The 14,928-nt window shown below is 40.9% G+C and overlaps 1 protein-coding gene across 1 annotated transcript; it reads right to left on the bottom strand.

Moving 5' to 3' along the window:
• Window positions 1–5,295: 5,295 nt before the first annotated feature.
• Window positions 5,296–14,590, bottom strand: NTPCR (nucleoside-triphosphatase, cancer-related). Its single transcript, XM_034428332.3, has 5 exons — window positions 14,432–14,590; window positions 11,330–11,492; window positions 10,509–10,605; window positions 8,331–8,540; window positions 5,296–6,074 (listed from the first exon to the last, which is right to left on the bottom strand). Exons 1-5 carry the CDS (start codon window positions 14,463–14,465, stop codon window positions 6,006–6,008), a joined length of 573 nt encoding a protein of 190 aa, XP_034284223.2. The 5' UTR covers window positions 14,466–14,590; the 3' UTR covers window positions 5,296–6,005.
• Between the last annotated feature and the right edge of the window lie 338 nt (window positions 14,591–14,928).

Here is a 14,928-nt window from a genome sequence, read left to right as displayed (position 1 = left end):
GGTCATGTACAGAAGAGACAGAAAATCTGATTGTTTTAAAACTTCAGGAAGACAGACAGGCTGGAAAATGGATAATTATTCCCCATAGGCTCCGATTAAAGTTTGGAACCTACAAGAAATGGTTAAAAATCCAGAAAGGAAATGGGGGAAATTTTTGCTTCAGAAACTTTGTATGGAGATAAATGTATAGCCAGGAACTGTGTCAAAATTGTTGCTGTTGCTGCTGTTTGTTAAGCCCAGTGTCTTTAGGAGATTGGATGTGAATTCAGCTTTTTTTCATTTTCATGCTAAGCATGAGGATATAATATAGTCCTTAATATATTCTAATAATTTATAATATGAAGTGGAATCTTGGCAAGCCTCTTCTCCGAGATCAAGAAGAGTGCTCACTTGCAGCAGACTAGTGCTATTGTGTGGTTTGCGCAAGCCCATCTTTTATTTTGGAATTGTTCTTTTTAATTCATTTGAAAACAACTATTTTACCATGAATTGGAGAGCTTTGTAATTTATCTTCAGCACAGACCCAATACAATCTGAGGAAAGAAACTTTTCTTTTGCACACTTTTTATCTTGAATTATGCATTGATTCTTTCTTGTTGATTCTTGAGAAGTCAAATATAAAATATTCCATTATAATTAAGTATAATTGCTCCTGGGGAGGAAAGCTATGGCAAATCTAGACAGCATACTAAAAAGCAGAGACATCACCCTGCCAACAAAAGTGTGTATAGTCAAGGCTATGGTTTTCCCAGTTGCAATGTATGGCTGTGAAAGTTGGACATTAAGAGAGAATTGAGGCCTTTGAACTATGGTGCTGGAGAAGACTCCTGCGAGTCCCTGGACTGTAAGCTGATCAAACCGGTCAGTCCTAGAGGAGATCAACCCTGACTGCTCTTTAGAAGGCCAGATCCTGAAGATGAAACTCTATTATTTTGGCCACCTAATGAGAAGGAAGGACTCACTGGAGAAGAGCCTAATGCTGGGAAAGATTGAGGGCAAAAGAAGGTGATGACAGAGAATGAGATGGCTGGATGGAGTCACTGAAGCAGTAGGCATCAGCTTAAATGGTTGTGGGACAGCTTCCCCAGTACCTGGATGAAGCGTCGTATCTGGATCCGTTCCAGTCGGGTTTCAGGCCTGGATACAGCACGGAAACGGCATTGGTCGCGTTGGTTGATGATCTCTGGAGGGCTCGGGACAGGGGCTGCTCCTCTGTCCTGGTCCTGTTAGACCTCTCAGCGGCTTTTGATACCATCGACCATGGTATCATGCTGCACCGGTTGGAAGAGTTGGGGGTGGGAGGCACCGTACTAAGGTGGTTCTCCTCCTTTCTCTCCGACCGGTCTCAGTCTGTGTTGACAGGGGGGCAGAGGTCGACCCCGAGGCCCCTCATATGTGGGGTGCCGCAGGGATCGGTCCTCTCGCCCCTTTTGTTCAACATTTATGTAAAACCGCTGGGCGAGATCATCCGTGGTTTTGGGGTGAAGTACCATCAGTACGCGGATGACACCCAGCTGTACATCTCCACCCCGGACCACCCCAACGATGCCCTTGAAGTGATGTCCCAGTGCCTGGAGGCCGTACGGATCTGGATGGGGAGGAACAGGCTCAGGCTCAACCCATCCAAGACCGAGTGGCTGTGGTTTCCGACGTCCCGATATAGTCAGCTAGTGCCATCGCTGACTATTGGGGGCGAATCATTGGCCCCCACGGATAGGGCTCGCAACTTGGGTGTCCTCCTGGATTCACGGCTGTCGTTAGAAGAGCATGTGACGGCCGTGTCCGGGAGGATTTTTCATCAGGTTCGCCTGATCCGCCAGTTGCGTCCCTATCTAGATCGGGACTCCCTACACACAGTCACTCATGCCCTCGTTACTTCTCGTCTGGACTACTGCAACGCTCTCTACATGGGGCTCCCCTTGAGGTGCACTCGGAGGCTCCAAATGGCGCAGAGTGCGGCCGCACGGGTGGTGATGGGAGCGACATGGAGTTCCCATGTGACACCTCTCCTGCGCGAGCTGCACTGGCTCCCGGTGGTCTTCCGAGTGCGCTTCAAGGTTCTGGTTATCACCTTTAGAGCGCTCCATGGCTTAGGACCTGGTTATTTACGGGACCGCCTGCTACCACCAATAGCCTCCCACCGGCCAGTACGCTCCCATAGAGAGGGGCTCCTCCGGGTGCCGTCGGCCAAACAATGTCGGCTGTCGGCCCCTAGGGGGAGAGCCTTCTCTGTGGGGGCACCTACGATTTGGAACGAGCTCCCCCCGGAGATTCGTAGGATCCCGGATCTGCGCACCTTCCGCCGCACGCTTAAGACTTTTCTATTTTATCAAGCTGGCCTGGCCTAAATCTTCCCCCTTTTTAAATGTGGAAATTTTAAATTTTAAATTCGTCTTATTTATAGGGGTATGGGTAAGGCGTTTTAAATTGGGGAGCCATTTTAGATTTAATTCTGTTTTAAACGTATTTTAATTGTTTATATTGTATGTTTTTAATTTTGGCTGTTCACCGCCCCGAGTCCTTCGGGAGAGGGGGTGGTATAAAAATCTAATAAATAAATAAATAAATAAATAAATGGACTCCAGAGGACGGAGGAACGGCCTGGAGGAACGTTGTCCATGGGGTCGTGATGGGCTGGACATAACTTCGCAACTGACAACATAATTAAGTATAATATAATAGCAATTACAAACCTTGCACGGGGGTTGGAAACTGGTCATACAAGATACCTGCTCCACAGCGGGATTTCTTGCGTAACAAAGCTTTTGATATTTGTTTGCCGCCCTTCTCTGGAGGCTCAGGGCGGTTTACAATGCTTTTAAGCAATAGCTTTCATACTTTTGTATATACCTGCTTGATCCTTCTCAAATTTAGATCAATAAGCTATTAAGAGATAATTCTGTTTATTAGACCTCATCATATGACAGCCTGGGCATTTTAATTGTTGCTTCTTCATGTCTTATGTCTGAGGGTCATGTTGGTTGGGATGATGGTATCATCTTTAAATGGCCTCCGAATGCTACATAAACAGCTGCACTGCAGAAAATAGCTTACTGAGACAGTAGCAAGGAAGGGTGCTTAACAGAACCAAGTCACCGCCCTAAGACATTTTTATGACAAGCGGCCACTTGCAATGAGTATGAACACTCTCCTTCTTATATAAGAGTATGAGAGAGAATAAACCCATGACTTTCTGACACTTCTTTTAAGATATAGGTGTCAACCCTGAAGCGAACAGGTCTTTACGGCTTCAGGGTTGCCACGGAGGGGGGGGGGAATAGTCAGCTGAGGTTTTGTAGTCAAAACAAAAAGTTTTCCTATGGGAACCAAGGACATTTCAACAAGTGCGGGGAAGAGGAGGAGTACAGTAACCAACCAACTCACCAGCACTTCTATTGGGCAATGTGACTGATGACTGGGGAGAGGGGGAACTTTCACTTTTTAATTAGGTGAAAACCGTGGGAACTTTCAGAGTTGGTTTTCACCAGTTGTGCCAATATGATGTATCCAATAAATTGTTCTTCGAGGAATCTACCTGCCTCAGAGTTCTGCTTTCAATGGGTGCATTGCTTGGAATGCATTCAATGGATGCATTACTTGGAATGTTGACGATAGGGACTTAGAAACTTTTGATAGGCAAAAACTACGTAATTGCAGTAAGATAGTTGCTAACAGTATATCCAGACATTTCCCTCCAGTCACCTCCAGTCATTCAATCTTTTATATTTACTTGGTTGGCCAGAAACTCAGGCAATGGCTCTATGTCTTCCTTATCGCCATATGGGGCCCAGAGTATTATTTTTTTTAAAATTATAGGACAGTTGAGAGGTTCCTGCCTGATAGGTTTGAGACTGAAAAGGGAGCAACCATTTCATATATGTTCTCTATGTTGCTTATAGGATGGAGGGATGGATGGATGGATGATGGATGTGTGTATGTGCATGCACACATATATAAATGGGGAGAGGAAGAGACACAGAGATGACAGAGCAAGCCTAGGAACTTATTTTTGTATGCCTCTTTATAAAAGCTTCTCCAGACGTCTGTCAGTGAAATGAAAGGTTGGGCTTGGTGGCATAAAATAGATTAACACTTTAGTATAGTGTAAGTTTCTTTGCCAAACTACTAGCCTTTTGTAACTATGCAGCTCCCCACCGCAGACATCTGTAGTGGTGTGAACAGAAGTTCACACATTTCCAAATATTCAGAGTTCAAAAAGCTTTAGGGATCTCAGCTGTAGCCTCGTGGAAGAAAAAATTCACCTAATGGATTTTTGTTATCGTAGACTAACTACATCTGCTATCCAAATAAATAGCTTTGAAAACAATGTGTGATTCTACATTCCTTTGACTAAGGAATGCTTTAATTGAACATATGTTACATTTCACATTCCAAAAGGAAAGCGGCTGAGTATCTTTACATTTTTTGCTGGCGCCAAAAAAAACATTGCAGCGTATGAAAACATGTGCACCTGGCTGGGAATTTAGCTTTCATGATATGCTAAACTGATTAAATGGTAAACAATTTGCCTGAACACCATTCAGAGGTCTTGTGGGATGCATGTTGTGTCACAGTAATTTACAGCTCCTTTATTAACAGAAAAAGGTACAAATGAAAAATTTAAAAATGTTACATGCTAATGAGCACAACAACAATTTAACTTGGTGCATCAAATGTCAAGGTGAATTTTTTTTATAAATAATTATTAATTATTTATTAATAATTAATAATAATTTATTAACAAGAGAAATGCATTCCACGTAGAAATAAATAGCTAGCAAATATTTGATAAATGTTTAGAAGTTAAGAGCTGAATGAATGAACAAACAAATGAAGGGATAAAGGAACCAACATTGTGTGTGTGTGTGTGTGTGTGTGTGTCTATATATTTCATCAACAAATGCATGTGTGTGTGTGTCTACATGAGTGGTGGGTTGCCCCCGGTTCAGACCGGTTCTATAGAACCGGTAGCAAAACTGGCGGGAGGCTCCGCCACTGACCCTGACATCATCAGAAGTGATCTGTGCATGCACAGAAGGCGCGTGCGCGAGCGATCCCGTTGCGAACCGGTAGTAAAGGTAAGTAGAACCCACCCCTGGTATATGTATGTATGTATGTATGTATGTATGTATATATGTATGTATGCATGTATGTATATATATATGTATGTATATACACATATATATACATACGTATACATACATATATTTATATATCATAATCTAACAATAGCACTACATAGATACATGTGAGCCTCCTGTTTCTAGTCTTCCAGTCATTTTAACATTTTTTTCAGAGGCAAATAAAACTCTCTAACATGTTTGATTCCTGAGATCCCTAAACGCCAGTGAAAAGTGTTTTTTAAACTACGTAAAAGCTAATAACCAGTAATCAAAATGCTTTAGCTATGCCCTTGACAAATTTCTAAAAGAACTCAGAGTTTTGTAAATTAAAGAAAATTCACTGGCATTTGAAAAATCCCCCTTTTTCTAGTTTTCCATGCCTACCCTTTTTTTAACTTATGGTGTTCCTGAAAAATGTTCCATGCATAATGAATATATACTGCATAAGACCCTGGGTGAGTCAAAGAGAGTGGAAGAATGGCTGTTAAGAGTCTGGCAAGTCTTTACATCATGGGAAAGCCCTCCTTCTACAATGTAATGCTATAAGTGAAAAAGTATCTGATCAGAGATAGACTGAACCACAGCATATTGTTCAAACATGTTCAATATTAACATCAATTAAAATAAGGTGTCAATTTAAAGACTGGATTCTCAGTATTATGATGAAGCCAATCATTATGTTGGTGAATGTGTAGCTTTGTTTGTGTATTGTGCGTTTATTTTTCTGAACAAATTAATTCTGATTCAGAAATCAACCTCTGAAAACACATGTGAAAACAAGAACACCTACACCAGCCTATTCCAAGTTAATGAAGCTGTAGATATTAATGAAAATAACGTCAAACTGTAAGCAGCAGAAGGTGGGATGGGAAGACAAACATCTCATTTTAGGCAGTTCTGCACAGCTGTCACAACTTCTTGCAAAATGTCATCTCGATTCTCTCTCGTAATCTAAAATTTAGAAAAAAACAAAATACACTTAAATATGGATTAATATCAGTTTTCATTTATTTAAAGTAGCCAAAATGCAAGGCTTACAAAGTGGAAATGTTTATGAAGACTTTTTATATGTTCCTAATTAGCTAGTTGTTATTGTTTTTAATTATAAGAATTCCTTTATTACCATATTAGGAGGCAATAGTCCTTTGGATTCTGACTTTTTGCTTTCTACTGTTAAAGAACCCATGCAAATTAAGTAAATTGTGCATAGTACTGCAGATGTAAAAATATACAGATATGCAGGGGAATAGATTGCATATCACCAAATAGCAAAAGTGTACAAGATTTATACTCTGGATGTCATCCTTTTAGTATAAACGTAGGGCTCTGAAAAGAACTTGTCCCCCCAAAAAATCTTTCCAAAGGGTGAAACAATTTGTAGCCCAGGTATTTACACTGAAAGTAATAAGTGTCCATCTTCCAAGAATGCTGCAGCTAAATTAGCAGGAGTTAAATTAGACAAATGGGGAAGGAAATATCAGGATGGGCAACGGAATCAGCCTGTGGACTCATTCAGGGCATAGTTTTTGTGGGGTATGTAAAAAAGAGAAGGAATGAGGTGGAGAAAAAAGAAACGAGACTATAAATCTATAGTCCTTGAAGCTTGTATCAAAATAAATTGGCCTAAATGAATCAAGTACATCTTGGGCATTTTCCTGCATTGATTTTATGCCTGGTATCTCTGGTTTGATGAGATTCCATTTAAAAGAATGTGACATTTTATTTTAGGAGCTGGAAACAAAGAAACATGAGACTGACTTAAGTTGACCAAGAATGAAAATGGCTCACAACACGAAACACAGCACCAAGTAATAATATAATAATAAGAAATTATAAAATAGAACATGCCATCAAAACCCAAAAAACTTCAACTTCTAAGGTCTGGTGCTGGCTCCCAATAGCAATTCCCGCCCCCCATCCCTTTTGAAAATTTTGAAAAAAGAGGTTAAAAAGTATATTCTTTACTAGGACTATTTCCTAGTAAAAATGATTTGTAGTAAGCACCTTGAAAAGCAAAGTCCCAGCACCTTTCTGGGAGATCCTGAATAGAGGTATCACTATGAAAATAAAGTTAAATACTCAACTGAAGACTTGAGCCTGGGGAATAAAAGGTGTCCTTACTTTAAAGAACAGCAGGGAGGCACTATGATCCTGTTCAGCTCAAGCCATGTCTTTTGAACCATTTTCAAAGCACAGGCAGACCTATTCATTACACTTTTATCTTTTCCTCCAATAGAGAAGGTTTCAATAACCAGTACTCCAGTGGTGCAGACGGCAAACTGATTCTTCAGGACACACATGGAGTTATATGCAAGCTTTGTCAATAATTCATTACCTACAGAATTTAGTTAAAAGTTCACAAGAATAAGCAACGTTACTAAATATTAAAGTCACTACCTTTACCTCAGATTCAGATAAATGTGGGGCAAGACAACTTGATTTCTGTCAAAGTCACTGGAATGGCCACTGAAGTTGTGTTTTGCATTTTCCAGATATTTGGAATCTAACCATGTGGTAACTGAATTTCCAGGGTTAGTAGTATTAATATTGCAAATAAGTATAACACAAGGACATATTTATAAATGAAACCCATTATTAACATTAGGTTGTAGCACTACTATTGGCAAGAATATTAGTGATAATGGAATGCTTTTTTTTTTTTTTTGCTAAAATGTCTTCATATTCTCTATAATGCTTTTTTTTTTTTTTTTGCTAAAATGTCTCCATATAATGCATTTATTTTCCCTCCCCTGAGCTTGTCACAATACACATTAGGAAAGTCCCTTGACTACTGCTGTTTATCTGGGAAATTTCTGAAGTCACATTTTACAGTACCACATTTAGATGCATCTCAGAGAAAGCTGTGTTTAGACTTTTGAAAATGGATTGGTTATATAAGCTCAATGAAAGGATCTATTTGCAGCCATTTAAAATAAATATTTTGACTTCTTTACTTCTTTACTGTATATGTTCTATGTAAAGGGTAGATGAATGGAATATACTTTAAACTTCATATCTGAGGATGGGTGTAGCTGAAGCCCAGGCAGGAGAGCTATAAGAAATCTACCACAGAATCAACTTTATTTCCAGTAGAAGCGAGCACCTGTTTTTTCAAAGGGAATTGTTCCAAACAAATGTTAAATAAGATGTCAGACCATTGCTTGCCAATAAAAACAGACTTTCTCAGTGGATCTGTCTGTGACTTACATTGAAGACTTTCACTTCTTTTCTATTTCTGATCTCTTCCACAAGTCTCAAAGGCTTTCCTTTAGGCACTGGGATTGTTCCAAGTATCACAGTCCCGGATTCATTCAAAATTTGTTGGACAGCTTGAATAAATGTCTGGCTGAAGAGCTCCATTTTACCAATCTCATCAATTATGCATACCTTTTTCACTGAGCTGCTGTCAAAATCAGTCTATGAGAAAAATATGTATGGTATAAAAACACTTAGCGGCAAAATGCAAAATATTTTTACATGACTTAAATCACAATTTATATGAGGGATACATTATCTGATGCCTCCTGATCTTTGGGCTCCAGCTCAGAGGCAGCAGGGCAAAACAAAGTTTTCAGTGAGAGCTGCAGGACAAAACATCAGGTTATCTACTCTGACCTTTAGAGAAAAAAATAATTCAAGGTAACTGTTTCTTACAAAAACATTTTTATAACATTTTTGTGAGAACTCACAATTTCAGAGGCAAGCTATTCCATTAATTATTCTGTCAGAAATTTTTTCTTATTTCTAGGTTGAATCTCCCTTTAACAAGCTATCCACCATTACTTCGTATCCTGCCCCCTTGTGCTTTAGAGAATATGTTGTCCCACTCTTCTCTATGACAGTCCCTCAAGTCAGGGGTGGGCTTCAAAAATTTTAGCAAGGGGTTCTCTGCCCGGTTGCTGGGTGGATGTGGCCATGGTGGGGATGGCCTAGTCGGCCTCCTGGACCATGGTGGGGGTGGGTGGGTGGGGTGTTTTTGCCCTCCCCAGGCTCCAGAGGCTATCCTTGAGCCTCCAAGAGGGCGAAAATGGCCTCCCCAGGCTCCAGAGGCCCTCTGGAGGCCGGAAATGGGCCCATTTCCGGCCTTCCCGAACTTCTGGTAGGCCTGTTTTTCGCCTTCCCTGAGCCTCCATGCACGCCCTGCACTTACCTGCATCCAATATGGGCTGCGTGGGGACTCCTGGGAGGGGCAGGGTGGGCGGGGGGTTCTCCGAACTGCACAGAATCTTAGCTACAGGTTCTCCCAAACCACTGCGAACCCTCAGCAGCCCACCACTGCCTCAAGTACTGGAAGACAGTTATCATGTCCCCCTAATCGTTTTAGACAAAAGCTAATGGAAAATCAATTGGTTTTATGCCTTGCTGAATTTTTCCCCTCTCTATATGTCCCTCTCTATATGTAAAGCTAAAATTAATGAAGGAATACAGGAACCGTTACCACAACTGATAAAAGATAAAAGAGAATGTAAGCAACAACATAGGCCTGAAAAGGGAGGAAACATGAGAAAAAGGCACAAAATAATCTAAGCAGAGGAAATGTTACCAGACTTCCATAATTTTGTTATTTTTTCCTTACAACAATAGAGTTCCAGTAGTTCCTGTGGTGTCTCTTTCTTGAACTGACCTGCCTTGAAAGGCTGACACTTTAAGACAAATCTACCTCATTCTGAGTGACTTCATGAACATAACCTTGTGCTTTTCTTTGCAACAAGACAGAAGAAGTTTGTCACTGTGGCTTTTTGGGACTTTTTTCAACTTCTCCATTTAGGTCATTTCTGTAGAACTTAGAGTTTCCCACCAAAATATGAATAAAAACCAATGCTGTTTTGCTTTTCAAAAACAGCCAAAATTATCAAAGTGTTGCTACCAAGCTGGATTCAAATATTTAGATATTATTAAAAGATATTCATATATATTTGAGGTTCAAATAATTTAGAAGTAGTCTGATCTACATTTAAAGTACTTATCTATGACAAGACAGTAAACTATATAGCTGAAGTAATATTTGCATCAATATTTGTAAATCTACATTGGAAACATCAGCTGCTAAAGGCCAGCCAAGGGCCATATTGGCACTTATTTTCTGTAATGTATCTTACTTATGAGACCACCCTGTTATATCTCTTGCATTACCATGAGAGATTCAAAGAAATAAACATGTTCATTTACAAGTCTTTAAATTCATGATCACAAAGTTCTTCTGTCAGTGAATAAACATCCACAAATGTGTGAAATGAAAACCTCCAAGAATAAGCGTGATCACACTATTTTGAGACCCACCACTTTTTACATGCAAATTTAAAGCCCCATAAAATATAGCCTATGCATTTTCATGAAAATGTGTACATTATTCAAGAAAACATACAGTTCTACTATGTAACTTACGTTTCTCAACAAAGGAAGAGCCAACTGTTCAAATGAAGCTAGATCTACAACATATTGGCCAACACGATATTCATGCCTTGCTGCTGAATGACCACAGCTACATAAAGAAAATACATACAGCCAAATGTTTATCTGACCATGTATAGAGAATCAAAACTATGAACAAATAAAAAACCTTATATGTTTCAAAACACAGTAATGATCTTCAGGGGAAAAATAGAAAATAAAACAATGTGGGATATATTTACATGTATGGTTTTAATTATGTTAGTATTAGAGCCTCCAATCTGGTTGCCATGCCTCTTCTCCTTCTAATGTTTCCTCACCTTTCTTAAGTGATCCAGATGGCTGCTAACATCCCAATCTATGTAATATAACATAAAGACAGAGCCACAAAATGCAGTTGGAAGGAGCAAATGGTATTCGGAGACATAATGGCCTTGAGGTGATAGACCAGAGTGAAGACTGCCTACTGTCCTTTCAAATGTTCTAAAAATATAACATAATTTTTAATTGAGACTATTTTGCTGATTTCTTCAGCCATTAGCATTGCACATTATTATGGGGTGGTGATAAGTATGTCCCTCCTACATATCACAAAAGTTTACACAGTATTCAGTTATGGGCTAATTTCTTACCCATAAGTTAAGACCAACTTAAATATTAGCCTAATAGTCACATGATAATTTTACAATCTTATCTGCCATTTCAGAAATTTCTGCTCTTCATGTTTGTGAACCATAATGACCTTACATAAGCATTCCACTGAGGATTTAAAAAAAAATAATAATGCCAGAAAATATATTTTAAAAGTTCATTACCCAACTCTAGATAAAATTCCTCTTCTTCCATTCAGAGTGACAACATCAAACCCTGTTCTCCGGCCACTTTCTCTCACTTCCTCTGTGTAAAATCCATCAATGGGGATACCAGATGCTTTCAAAATTTCAGCAGCTTTCCGAATCAATGTTGTTTTTCCAATTCCTATAGCAAAAAATCTTGTTAAGCCTCACTTTCAATAGTATGTATATAAAACAAAGCAATTTTAGGACTATTTGACTCCTTGTTTTTACCTGGCTAATTCAGTATGGTCATTCATACTGTAAATCTTTTGCTCTCCTAATACCAAAAAATATGCACCCCCTTCACATAACATAGTTAAATGTGTCGGGGGCAATATGTCATGTGAACAGGAAAACTGGGCCACCTGATTAATTCTAAGAGGATTGATTATAGTCCTTAAGATTTTTGAACTATTATCCAAACAGCTTAATCAATCTTTTCCCCATTTGAAGTACAAACACTACAAAAATTGGGTCTCTACAAACCAGAAGTGGGTTTCAGCAGGTTCTGACCAATTCTGGAGAACTGGTAGCGGAAATTTTGAGTAGTTCGGAGAACTGGTAAATACCACCTCTGACTAGTCCCACCCCCATCTATTCTTTGCTTCCCGAGTCCCAGCTGATCAGGAGGAAATGGGGATTTTGCAGTAACCTTCCCCTGGAGTGGGGTGGGAATAGAGACTTTACAGTATCCTTCTCCTGCCACGCCCAACAAGCCATGCCATGCCCACCAAGCCACACCCACAGAACCAGTAGTAAAAAATTTTGAAAGCCACCACTGCTACAAACATCCCTTCTCTGGAATTAGTTTGGTTTTTACTTCCCCACCCAGGTTTCTGTGTATCTGTGTGTGAAAAACAGCAGGGACATATGGAGATGTCACTGAAATTTCTCTGAAAAAAAAACAAGGAACTGGGAAAGGAAGTGAAAGCCACCAACTAGAAAAAGACAGTATCGTTCAGTTATTCTGATTTATGTGCTTTCAGTTCATAGAGGTGAGTCATTTATCAGAGAAAGGGATCAGATATATCATACAAAGGCTGTCATAAAGTAGAAGATCCAACTGGCTTTCTCCTCTCAAAATGTTCTATAATTCTCAAGTCTCTCTGGAATGCCTCCACTAATTTTCCATAGCTGGTACTAATTAGGACTACCAGATCTGCTCTGCAAAACTCCAGATGATCAGTTGATTGCAGCGAAGAACTGGAGTTTTCTGTATCTTTTTGTTGACATCTTGCAGGTCAGATCTGAAACCTTAATACTTATTTCCTGATTGGTCCACAAAAATATCGCCATGGGTCTTATTCTTCCTTACCTCTAAATCCCTCTCCAACATGCTCCTTTTTCAGGGAAATTTAAGAGCCTTCTAGTTCCTTTATCTTAATCCCTTACTCTATTCAGAAGACCAGACTTGAGTTGATTCTTTATCAGCCAGAGTGTACCAGACAATACCAGGCAGCAGGCTTAAAAAGAACTTCAGCCTCCAGATAGTAACTTGCCCATGTAGGAATGTGAAATGGGAGTGAACTCTCCCCACTTGTCAACTCAAGAAAAAAGCACTTTTCTTCTGCAACTGTATTGAGAACAGCAGTTGTGTTTGCTGCCAGCAAATGCCATTCTCACCCCTTGCTTTTCCCAAGGAAAAAATAGGCAGAATCGTTAGAGCAGAGTTCACATTTGAGGCCCTGCAAGTACAATGTGCCTTGGAGATGCCAAACCCCTAATTTATAGGAGCCAAGCAAATACGTGTAATTGGATTAATTATATCCTTTCCCTGCTTATTCACAGATATGTCCTGCTTTATTCCTTTCCTGTTTTGAGTTTTATCCTATCTTTTTTCCAGGACCTCAAAGCAAGGATATAAAGGGACCCTCCCTTTATTTCATTGGTTCTTCCCCAGCACCTTGCAAAGTGGGTGGGTGGGGAGGAAGAATAGCTAGCCCATCTTCCCTAGTGAAGCTGGATTTGAATACAGGCCTCCTCAGCCCTAGTCCAACACTTTAACTCCTATGTCAAAATATACCTGTTTCAGATTACAAGGTACCCAAAGTAGAGACTTGCACATGAACAAACACACAAGATAGTGGCAGATCCTATATTACTGGAGGGGAGGGGGCATTCCTCCTTTGCATTAATGAAGGGTATGTAGTTAATACTGGGAACTGGAGACCCATTATCACATTTGAGCCTCTCATCAAACAGTGAACTGAGTTACAGTATACTGAAAATAAATCCACTGCCATTTTGGCCAGGCATTCCCGTGGATCGATTTCTGAAGGCCAGCAATAGAAATACAACATCTTCCAGAGAATATTGCGGCCCGCTGTCTCTGTCAAGACCTTCTCCAGAGGGAATCAAGAAGGGATTTCTTCTTAATTTCCACTTCCTACGAACACTACCCAATAAAAGCTTGTTTTTATTAATATAATCTCCACTCCATCCGAAGCCAAGCTGCCGTCATCCTGTATAATCCTATCAATATATATAGAGAGAGAGAAAGAGAGAGAGACGACTGGTTCTATAGTTTACAGTTGGAAGACTTTCAGGAATCTATTCCAGGGACAAGCGACCTGCAAATAACTAATCAGAAATGGCGCTGTGGGCCCGCCATGTAAATCTCATTCACTCCAAAAATAAACTCCATCGGGTTTCCGTCGGGGAGGGAGGGAGAGGGGCATAAATTGGGTGCAACACTGCAGTCTGATCTACAAAAGGAGCTCGGGATTGGTGCGGCTCGCAATCGCATCGGGAGCAAAAAACTGCCGTATGCAAAAGGAGAAACTGATCCTCCGATGCACATTAACTCGAAAGAAAACCACGCGCTCTCTCTCTCTCTCTCTCTCCACCCACCCATAGGCGGAAATAAGGCGTTGCAAAAGCGAAGCTGCAAAGTGTGTCTTGCCGGCTCTTCTCTGGGATCCCCGACTTGCTCTTGCACGGGTCATCGCTGGCCGCGTGCCGAAGCAATGCCCGGCGGCCCCGGAAAGGCCTCTCGTTCTCTCCCAGCTTCTCCCCCGCTATGGGCCGAGTGCTTGCCCGCTATTTCCAGCGTCCTCGGTGGTGGGGAGAGAAAGGAGTTACCTGGGGGTCCCGTGAGAAAAACGTGCGTGGCCATGTTAGCCAGACGGCCCGAGAGAGAGAAAGCGCGAGCCCTGCGTGGGGCGGGAGAGAATTTAGTAGCCCTGAGATTTTTTTCTCCTCTCCTTTTTCTTTTCCTCCAGCCGCTTGGGGGCGGAGAAGAAAAGCCGTGGTGCAGCTGCCACCACACACACACACTCTCCCAGCCTTTTCTGCTTTTTCCTTTTGCAATCTTTTCCCGTTTCGCGAGAGCAGTTTTTCAGATATTTGACAGTAACAGTTGGAAAGGACTTTGGAGGTCATCTAGTCCAACCCCCTGGAGGATGAAGCGCCCTTAATGCTACCTAAGGGAGTAAATTCTGTTGGGACTGACTTCAGCGCAAGGCCGTTTGAGTCGGGGTCGCTGCTCTTTAATGGTGTATTGGTAGTCCTCGACTGTTGTTTCATTTAGGGACCATTCATAGTTACAACGGCCCTGGAAAAAGTGATTTAGGACCATC

Source organism: Pantherophis guttatus, chromosome 1 (genome assembly GCF_059756535.1).
Source record: "Pantherophis guttatus breed Tessera chromosome 1, ASM5975653v1, whole genome shotgun sequence".
Taxonomy (NCBI): Eukaryota; Metazoa; Chordata; class Lepidosauria; order Squamata; family Colubridae; genus Pantherophis; species Pantherophis guttatus.
This window is presented reverse-complemented; position numbering and strand designations above follow the sequence as displayed.

Bases quoted from the DNA above. Each gene is read 5' to 3' on its own strand.
- NTPCR (XM_034428332.3), bottom strand. From the start codon at position 14,465: ATGGCCACGCACGTTTTTCTCACGGGACCCCCAG. The intron at 8,541-10,508 runs GTAAGTTACATA...TTTTTCTCATAG, and splicing joins CTCTTCCTTTGTTGAGAAAC to ACTGATTTTGACAGCAGCTC. The intron at 6,075-8,330 runs GTAAGTCACAGA...TCTAAATTTTAG, and splicing joins AAGAAGTGAAAGTCTTCAAT to ATTACGAGAGAGAATCGAGA.